Source organism: Palaemon carinicauda, chromosome 40, assembly GCF_036898095.1.
Source record: "Palaemon carinicauda isolate YSFRI2023 chromosome 40, ASM3689809v2, whole genome shotgun sequence".
Taxonomy (NCBI): domain Eukaryota; kingdom Metazoa; phylum Arthropoda; class Malacostraca; order Decapoda; family Palaemonidae; genus Palaemon; species Palaemon carinicauda.
In genome coordinates this window covers 20,868,359-20,879,409 of record NC_090764.1, presented here as the reverse complement: position 1 = coordinate 20,879,409, position 11,051 = coordinate 20,868,359, and the positions used below count along the sequence as shown (strand labels likewise).

Genomic DNA, 11,051 nt, shown 5'->3' with positions numbered 1-11,051 from the left:
AATTTGTTATTGGTACGCTATGACCTGGCATTAGAGTTTAAAACCTGGTTTAAATTTTGACCATGGCCATTGTTTAGGGTTGCGATGGCCTGGTGGTAACGTCCTCGCCTGGTGATCGCCAGACTGGGGTTCGAGTTCCGCTCAAACTTGTTAGTTCCTTTGGTCGCTGCAACCTCAGCATCCTTGTGAGCTAAGGATGGGGGGGGGGGGAAGCTTATAGGTCTATCTGCTGAGTCATCAGCAGCCATTGCCTGCCCTCCTTGGTCCTAGCTTGGGCGGAGAGGGGCTTGGGCGCTTACCTTATGTAATATGGTCAGGTTTTAGTGTATTGTCCTGCTTGATAGGGAAATGTCACTTTCCCTTGCCTCTGCCATTCATGAGCGGCCTATAAACCTTTAAAACACGAACCAAGTAGAAATCTTAAGGATCTGAAAATAATAAGAAAAGTCATCTTTATTTTTAATCTCAATTTTTCAACGTAAGGGTTTAGTATATTGAAATGCTGTATCTTTTGATGCATTAGTATCAACATAAATATTAGAATATTATGTGAGTTTTTATTACTTCTCTTGTAGTTTATTATTTCCTTGTTTCCTTTCCTCACTGGGCTATTTTCCCTGATTGAACCCTTGAGCTTATAGCATCTTGCTTTTCCAACTAAGGTTATAGCTTAGCTTGTAATAATAATAATAATAATAATAATAATAATAATAATAATAATAATAATAATAATATCTTAATTGAGAAAAGCCAAAGAACCTTTGGTTTTTGCCATCAAAATGTGTCTTCAATTGTGTTCGTATTTCTTAATGAAATAAGCCGTTTACCCAAATTTTCTCTGCTTTTTATATAGATTTATTCGCTCCTCTGAATCGTACGATGTAAAAAATAATCATAATCAAAACATACGTCTTAATAAAAACATACGTCTTCTTGATGCAATGAAATGCAACTTTTATTTATTGCATCTCGCCACAAAAACAATCTCCATTGCTGTGAAGCATCAAGAACTTGCCCTTGAATTATCGAGTCAAATTTTTTATGCTCCCTTTGAAATTAAACTGATTTTCGCATCAGTTTAAAAATATCACTGCCAAATATAGAAAAAAACTAAAAAATGGAAGTTGATCCATATTTTGTAGCAAGGGATCTACTAAATATCCATAAAAAATTCTGCGTATCATAAATATATACCTAAAACTAGCTAGCCTATTGATGTATTTTGAATTGTGCTTCTGATTACGAGAAAGAGATTGGTATAGTCTTCCATCTCGTTTGTAAATTTCAAATTCTACGCTGGACACATTTTCAAATCAGAGCTATGTCAGATATTTACGATTAACGATATATGAACGTTGATTTTTTGAATCGTCTGTTAATTATTGCTTTCCATTTTTATAAAATGGTATAGTTTTTTTTAATTAATTATCAGTGATCACTTGTAGCAGCTGCAACATCTTTAATGTTGCATTAGTACATCAAAATGTTTGTTTACTTTGTATAATTGCAAGAAAAGTGTTTCTGATTTATATTTTCTCTTTTACTATTTTCTACCTGGTTGTTATAGGTTGCTATGGAGAATATTTCTCTCTCTCTCTCTCTCTCTCTCTCTCTCTCTCTCTCTCTCTCTCTCTCTCTCTCTCTCTCTCTCTCTCTCTCTCTCTCTCTATTCTATCTTATTTCTCTTCCTCTTGTTTCGTTAAAGTTTTTATAGTTTATATAGGAAATATTTATTTTGATATCATTACTGTTCTTAAAATATTTACTTTATCCTTGTTTCCTTTCCCTCACTTGGCTATTTTCTCTGTTGGAGCCCTTGGCTTATAGCACCTTGCATTTTCAACTAGGGTTTTAGCTTACCAACTAATAATAATAATGATTTTATATATGTATATATATATATATATATATATATATATATATTACTTTTTTATATTGTTGAGAGGAATTGATTGCCTATCACGTTTGTAATTAGCAGTATTGAAAGCTGCTAGAAGTAGAGATATGATGGTATGGTAAAACGATTATGGAGAAAAAGTTTGATTAATGAGGTTAAATGCCTTTGGTTGCATTAATATTTTGATTTATAGTGTTGAAATTTCGTTTGTCACCAACGCAGGAAGCAAGTTTTTATACAATTATTTATAAAAGAAATGAGATCGGCCTGCATTCATTGAATACATGCATGATAATTTTGAATAAAAAAAAGGAAAAAACTAGATCAACATAAAAACTGCCCCTTAATCTGCATACTCCTATGCAATTCTGATGAGAAAAGAAGGAGCCATTTTAAAGTAAAGAATTTCATCCAATGCTAAGTTACTCGATTAGCATATGCACTAGTACGAAAGGTACTGGTCAGTCATGGTAAAAAGGAACATTATTGTGTTACTCTACCATTAAATATTCACATGTCAAGGAAAATGGCTTTAACCTATTGGCTAAAGTATTAATTGAGGGTTTCCATTAAAGCAAATAAATATTGACTTGGATTTAACTTACGTGACATAGAGTAGCCAGAATGGAAAAACTGTCAAAGCATCGCATTCTATGAGAGAATAACATACATGTAACTCATGATATATACACATGAGTGTTCAAATAAGCCATATATTTTAACACCTTAATACCTGGATTCTCTTTTATACTTCAGGATCAGAGACCCAAGGGGGAAACCATCCAAAGATAATAGCTTCTGGTTGGCCAGGAAATCGAACCCAGGTCCAGGAAGCTGGCATGACATTGGTCTTAGGAAGCTGCCACGACAATGATATTGTCACTGTCATGCCAGCTTTCTAGACCAGGGTTCGATTCCCTGGCCGGCCAGAAGCTATTGTCTTTGAGTTGTTCCCCTTTAGGTCTCTGACCCCGAGGTATAAGAGAGAATCCAGACGTTAAGGTATTTAAACATATGGCTTATTTGAATGATATAAACACGTCTAAATGTGTAAAAGGACCTGAAATTATTGTTTATTATGCCTCTATGGCTATTTATTACCTTAGTGGATTCAGTGATGTGATTAGTCTGAGAAAGGTCAGTTGATATGGGAGCAAAGTGTTAGGATAGGAAATGAAGTTTTTAATGATAATGATGCAACATTGAATGAAGATAGTGAAAGAAAATTGCAGAGATAAGTGAACGAGTTTGAAGGCATTTAGAAGATGTGGGAAATTCATAGTAAACGGAAATGAGAATAAGGAAATGATGATAAATAGGATCCATGAAGGAGCAGTAATTATTAGTATAGACAGTAAACCAATAGGTTCTTCTAAAATTTTACGAGTAAATTTGATTACAGGAAGAGAGAAGAGGCAAATCAAATTTGGTGAGGGAGGAAAGTAAGTGCATTTCAAGGTGCATTAAGAATTATAAAAAGTGATGTATAAGCTTAAGTGGTAATTGCAATATGAATTGAAAGTTTAAAGAGGTTGGACAGCAAAATGGAAGAAAGGAAGTAAGAACAAAGGGAAAGTTGAGGACTTAAAAATGGGGGAAGCCCAGTTCTCAGGGAACGTTGCAAAGATTATCTATGGTGCCTACAGTACACCTCGTAAGGTGCTGTGACGGCGATAAATAGTAGATTGGTGAAAAGATTATCCAATTTCTGTATATTAGGTGGAAAGAGGAAACGATAAGGAAGGAAGGAAGGGTTGGATAGATGAAGTGGAGGAGATATTAGAAAAGATATCGCCCAAAGTCCATAAAAAAGAGTTTGGCTGCATGATAAGAGGTGAGTTGCGCAGTCTGATTGGCGATGTTCTATGGCTAGTGTTGATCCTTTGGAGTAAATTAATGAACCGGCTAAAATGCTGTTGAAGTTATATCCAGGATTTAGCAGTTAAAAGTATTAATTGGGTTTGTTGCATTCTGATTTTTCAACCATAGATCCAACCTTGGCATGTAATAATAAGTTATGATAATGATGCAATGAATAACATTTATCTTTTTACGAGCCACACCATGTTACTGCAACAGGTATAATGCTATAAAGATATATATTGGATATATATAGTAATTGCATTTGTGTGTGGGTGTGGTTGAATCCTGACTGATGAAAAGTACAAAGGAAATTCGAGTCAACAATTTCAAAATCTGCTGCGCAGAGTGGAGCGTCTTTTTTTTTTTATCATCTTTTGAATTAAAAAAGATGCCGCTCTGGGTTATGCCTTTATTACGGCGACTTGAAATAATCTAAATAAAAGAAAAACTGGGACATTATTAGTTTAATGTTGATAAATTATTACAAAGTGCAAAATAAATTACCATCTATATTCTCTTTAAAAAATTTCCTTGAGGATAGTGCGCAAATCCCTATTGTTTTTTTCTCTCTCTCACTCATTTGAGTATCGACCCTTAGAGAAGGAAACTCAAGGTCCTTAGGACCCCCTTCAATCGCCCTCTGACATTCGAAATTCTCCCGCAAAAACAGACATCTTGATATTCAAGGTCAAAAAGCAACGATATTTCAAGCAGTCTGGTAGGTTCTAACTAAGGCAAATGTTATTGTCCCAAAACGGTTTTTTTTTTTTTTTTTATAAATCCCTTCTCTGCTGACTTATACTCTGAAATGATAACGAATAAAAGATATATAAAGATGAAGTATTTGATCTCAGAAACAGACGTCCTGAGGAGGTTCTTTCATTATCGTTAAAAAAGTTAGATATTCAACTGTAAAAGAATCCTGACCTTGAAGTTCAGAGGGACCAGCAACAGGACGAGTTCATCTCTCTCTCTCTCTCTCTCTCTCTCTCTCTCTCTCTCTCTCTCTCTCTCTCTCTCTGTGTTGTCTTGTGAAGGTGCTGGTAAACATTACGCAATAAATTCAAGAGTATCAGAGGTTGCATCATTTGAATAGCCCTTAGATTTGCCATATTTCTTCAACATAAATTTATGTTCGGAAAGTATGAAGAGTTCCAGCATAGACAAAAAGATAAGAAGAATCTTTTGTTTATTCTTACTTGTAATGGATTGGTAACCAAGAGTTTGGTAGAGCAGAAACTCTAATATACATACATACATACATACTTACTTACAAGTCTTTTATCCAAATGGGAGGGGCTGTAGAGACAAACAAGGTACATGATACTCCTCTCTCTCTCTCTCTCTCTCTCTCTCTCTCTCTCTCTCTCTCTCTCTCTCTCTCTAATATATATATATATATATATATATATATATATATATATATATATATATATATATAGTTGTCTTTACGTGTTTGTAATATTTTAACTTTAGATTTGATGTCTGCATTTATGAACGTTCTTTTTAAACAGGGAACTGTTTGGTTTGACTTTATATGACTTGATGAAAAATTCCGCTCCATTTAAAGGTTCCATTACGCATCAAAAGACGGCACAAGATTTCAGTTGGCCAAATTATCCCTTATTAGTACACTTCCAAGTATGTAAGATACAGTATATACTAAATCACAAAGGATATCATCCAGTAGAAATGTTGAAAATAGAAAAAAAAGTATATACATACCTACCCTTTGATGCTGGCTTAGGGCATTCACGATAAGCTATGCCCTGTCATTATAGACTAACCGTTTTATCTAAAAACAAAATGTGCTCTATTTATGACGTCACCTTAGCCCTCTCCCCCCAACCCTTAGGGTCAGCTCCATTATTACCCGGCAACTGCCTAGTTGCAGGATAATTCCCATTTCTAGATAAAAACGCCAGAGATCGTATTCCTCGCTTATTCTAATAGGAAATTGACTTTTGACATTTTTCCTTCTTACGGGTCGTCGAGACCATCCCATCTTACCCATAGGTCCAGATTATCGAAGACCAGGTTCCATAACCCCCTCCCCCCTAAAAAGAGGCCGTGGTGACGCCGGCACTTTTTGCAAGGGGGAGGCTGCTACATATACGCGCAGTCTTTCGAACCACATCACAGTTCGCATTTCCTCCAGGTCCAACCAACTAATCATCACTATCATGAAGCTCTTGGTAAGTCGAGAAGGACCATGCCTGCAGTACTCCACTGGTCCTTTACTGTAGAGTCTAAGGGCTTGTGTCTATTTTTCTGTAACGTTTTAAGTTCCCTCTAGGTTTTTATATAATCTTGAGATATGTCTTCTCTTCTTTAAATTAAGGTCCACTGTAGTATCTTGCTTTGAGGTGTCATTTAGAAGTCTCAGGATTCTTGTATAGGTGATGTATATATGTGTCTGAATTATAAGCTAGTATTCAAGTGATTTATATTTGCATGATATACAGACACAGTCATTCCTAAAAAAGTAGTTACCTAGTAACAATAGATATCAATTCATATGAAGTGATCGTGAGATTGAATGAAATGTAGAATATGATCCCAAAAGAGGAGAATGGCTTGTAAGTTGAAAAGCCTATAATATATGATGCTGCTGAGATGTTGTTGGTTTTCTCCGCAGGTGTTGTGCGTGGTGCTATGCATGGGTGTGGCTGCCTTTGCCCGCCCTGAAGGGGAGGCATCCCCCGTTGCCAACCCCGCCCCTGCCGAAGGTGAGGCCGCAGCCGACCCCAAGCCCTCCGAGCAAAGCCCATCTGAGGAAGAAGCCGCCCGCCGCAAGAGGTGGTACTATTACTACCCCAACTTCCCCCAAACCTTTGGGTATGGCTATCCTTGGGGCTTCGACTACTACTCACGCAACAATTTCGGCTCCCCCTTCGTGAGCGGAAGGACCGGGTCCTCACCCTTCACAGCCTCCTTCGGGGAGCTTCTGGAGCACCAGAGGAGAAATGAGTTCGTGCACAACCAGCAACAGTGGCTCAACAACCAGCGATTCAATCCCGAATTCAACAGGCAATTCCCCGATGTTATTGACACCGCATCCCACCACGATTCGAACGTCGCCGAAAGCCGGACCCGGTTCGGTCCCGGACCACAGAATTTCAACCCCAATTTCAACGGCGAATTCAATCCTAACTTCAACCCCAACTTCAACCCCAACTTCTTCCCAGACCCCAACTATTTCCCTTAGAATGTAGATAATGTTACTCTTAACGTTGTCTCTCTATCATCTGTCATAATAGTTCCTCTCGTAAACTTCCTTTTCTTTTTCTTTCCCTTCTCTGATACTTCCAGCTTCTCTGGTGTTTGTTGTCCATCGTGGAAAATGGTGGAGCCTTCAACTGTAATTTTTTTTTGTGAAGAAGAGGCTCATTAGTCCTACAATAAGGTGTCCTGCTTCGAGCATACGCTTAGAAAAGGAAGATATATTGTCATAGATATTTTATCGTCTTTTTGTTGCTTCGCAATAAAAGTTCTTATTATTCTCTTGAGTGTTTAGATCCCCATAATCGTATTTATTAAGAGTTCTAATGCATATTTTCAAGTGTACCTGTACATATGAAGACGATGAGTTACTTCATATTAAATTTATATATGAAGAAAAAATATAGTATACTATATCATGCTATGGTCCCGTATCTGGGAACCAAAATATGAAATTATATATATATATATATATATATATATATATATATATATACTATGTATATACAATTATGTATATATATATATATATATATATATATATCTATGTATATACAATTATGTATATATATGTATATATATATATGTATATATATACATATATATATATATATATATATCTATGTATATACAATTATGTATATATATATATATGTATATATACTGTATATATATATATATATATATATATATATATATATATATATATATATATATATATATATATATATTAGGGCTGGCAAGCTACACAATCTCTCGAGTTCCAAACTCACCTTTTTGTTTTTACATCAAATCTGTTATACTTGTAAATATTAAACCCCGAACTCTGAGAAAGTTATATAACTCCAAGACGGCAATATATAAAACACTGAATATCCAAAGGTCTCTTAAGTACACTCAAAACAAAACTGGGTAATTATTATCACGATCTTAATACAGTCAGAAATTTACTGGGTACACTCTGGCAATCATCAATTATTTGAATGTTTTGATCTGTACTAAGGTTATTACATTTCAAATAATAATTTGAATATATGAATAAATAATCATAACGCATATACAGAATAAGCCTGACAAAAATATAAAAGTGACATCATTTTAATGAATCAGGGATATATAAAATAGTCTCACTATTTTCCCTGAATGATAACTTTTTTTTTTTCTAAAGGATAACAGTGGAGTTCTATGTGTTATAATAAAAGTAAGGCATTACGGTTGCCTGTATTTTACTGGAAAACGGCTGAAAACAGTAGATTTTTACGGAGAATTTCCCTTTAAAATTATTGTTTTTTTTAACAGTGTACGTTAAGGAATCTCCCGAATAATGGGATGATATGAAAGTTATTGTGCATATGATTGCACCTATGGGCGCCAGGAAAAAAGAAAAAAGAAAAAAAAAAAAAAAAAGAAAGAGATCAGATATTTGTATTAGACAAAAAAATAAAACGTCTATATTCAAGCCAAGTAGGTAATTTCCGCGTCGAGGAACATAGATTATATATAAATTTAAGGTTCGAATAATTTCTTTGGCAGAAGTAGGCCCTACCTGTTATAAAAGTGATTTCCCTATGGGTGTGTGATCCCAGGGCAGAGTGAAATTTTGTATATACAGTATATATATATATATATATATATATATATATATATATATATATATATATATATATATATATATATATAGTATATATGTATATGTATGTGTGTATGTTTGTGTCTGTCTGTCTTTGTGAACACACATACACATATTAAGTTGGTAGAGTTCTCGCAGGCATGGCTTCTGCTGAGGAAGGCAGGGGTTTGAATCTCTGCCCAGCCAGAAGCTATTATCATAAATGAATTCCAGTGGATATATATTCCCAAGGTAGAATTCGGTATTAAATGCCATTGTGGTTGATATTTACATTATCAATGAAGAATCTTTTTCTGACAGGGGTCGATCTACAGGAAAAAATGCATTGCTTTTGGTACATTCCTACATAATAGCTGCAGAATTATGCACAACATTAGCTATTCCATGCACCTCTACAGAAGGATTGTCGAGAGTGCATTGAACCTAATCCACCGCTATTTTCCTCAAACTTTTGCACTTTCTAGGTTTGATTGCGATTCAATATACGGCGTTAATGATAAGGAAAAACTGGGAACCGGGTTGTGTGAATGATAATATAAATGTCGGTGGAATTTAAGGTTTTCGGAGTAAATCTACCAAAAGGGTAGTATAACACGTAAGGGAATTCGCAGAATAAGTGAAGCAAGGAAAGTGAGTGTGTTTGCAAAATATTTGAAAAACAAGATCAGTACGAATGAAATCCTCTTCTAAAATTTAGTAAGGGGATTAATGAGACAATCCTTCTAAATGAAAAAGTCATGGGATTTAATGCGAATGAAAGAAGGTGGGGCCATTAAGCTGTAGAATTACTTTTGTAGACCCTGAGGAAGTAAGAAGGATAAGATTATGAGAAATTTAAGGCTAAAATGTCTAAAAAGCTTTAACAGGGTAAGAATATATTTTAAAGTCCTTTAGATTAGTTTGGTGAAGGGTTGGCATTATTTAATATGTTTTTTAGAGGATGGAATAGACGGAGGCGTTGAAATTCTGGGTAAAGGGAGTGGTAGATGTATTACAATGGAAAAGTCCTAAATTGGGAAAGGTATGGGTGTCGCGGTTTATTTACAGAGTTTTGTCGCCCTGCTGCTTGTTTGCATGTATAAAGCAGCTTTTTTTTTTCTTGAAGTCAACTCCTATTAGGAGTTAATATATGCGTATATGTCTGATATATATATATATATATATATATATATATATATATATATTTTTTTTTATTATTATATATATATGTTATATATATATATATACATATATATATATATATATATATATATATATATATATATATATATATATATACCTGTGTGTGAGTGTCTTTGGGTGTGTGTGTGTGCGTGCAATCAGGGTGTAAAGGAAAAGACACACTTTAACTGGATGCGTTTTATGATAATTAATTCGGAAGAAAACATGAAGCAGACAAATCATGTCATTTATCAATTAGATAATAATTTGATAGCAAGTACGTCGAATATACCTGGAATCATTTACGTTTTAGGAACTAAAACAAGTTTTTGGATGTGTATTACACCTAGCAAGTTGCTGGACTGGCTATTCTTATATTGTGCATCCTGGAACCAGATTTGTTCGTAGGTTTATGAGTTTCACCCCTTTGGTACTTTTAAATAAACAGCTTGTCGACAGAGGGTGCTTGAAGTAGGATTACTTCAAAATGACTTGTGTATTAGAATACGGTACACTATTGAAAATTTGCGTAAAAAAAAACGGTAAATATCCTGGAATAAATGTTGCAAGGCATTTACCGTTTTAAAAATGGATATATTGACGTAAAGGAGTGATATTACGGTCACCAACTCATAAAAGATAATAACAGATAAGGGTAAAATTACAGTCGCCTGTATTTTACTGAAGTACGGCTGAGAACAGTATATTTTTACTGAGAATTTCCGATTAAAGTTAGGGTTTTTGCAACAGTGTAATTAAAGTAAAATATTATTATTATTATTATTATTATTATTATTATTATTATTATTATTTATATAACGTAAAATTCGAGATTTCACCCCCCCCCCCAGCATCCAAAGGAACAAGAAGTGGTAACATTAGCGTGGGCGGGAGTGGTTTGCTTATAACTTTGGCCTTTGGAACCGTTGGCAACTCGGGTAAGAACCATTTATGCAAAGAAGAAGAATGGCTGCTGTTTTGTTTTTTCGCAGAAGGTTCGCGTTCTGTGCGATCTGTGACGTCAATCAACATTATTTTTACTCTTATGAAGTGTAATTGTGTGATCATGATTAGGTTGAATTTATTCAATCTTGTTTTACGCTTCTTAAAATGACAGACTTTGAGTTCTTAACAGAGATAAGGTATATGAATTAACTCTATTGCCAAATATTTTTTCTTTCGTGTAAATTTGATATTCTTTGTTTATGGTCTGGTCTGGTAACCATTGATCTCTCTCTCTCTCTCTCTCTCTCTCTCTCTCTCTCTCTCTCTCTCTCT

The 11,051-nt window shown here is 34.7% G+C and overlaps 2 protein-coding genes across 2 annotated transcripts in view; both read left to right on the top strand.

The window, feature by feature from the left end:
* The window catches only part of LOC137631593 (uncharacterized), a 219,671-nt gene that overhangs the window by 114,723 nt on the left and 93,897 nt on the right, over positions 1-11,051 (top strand). The gene's annotated exons all lie outside the window — the stretch shown is intronic.
* LOC137631995 (uncharacterized) lies at positions 5,801-7,264 on the top strand. The gene is made up of 2 exons (XM_068363985.1): positions 5,801-5,955; positions 6,399-7,264. The coding sequence occupies exons 1-2, from the start codon at positions 5,944-5,946 to the stop codon at positions 6,966-6,968; spliced, it is 582 nt and encodes a 193-aa protein (XP_068220086.1). The 5' UTR covers positions 5,801-5,943; the 3' UTR covers positions 6,969-7,264.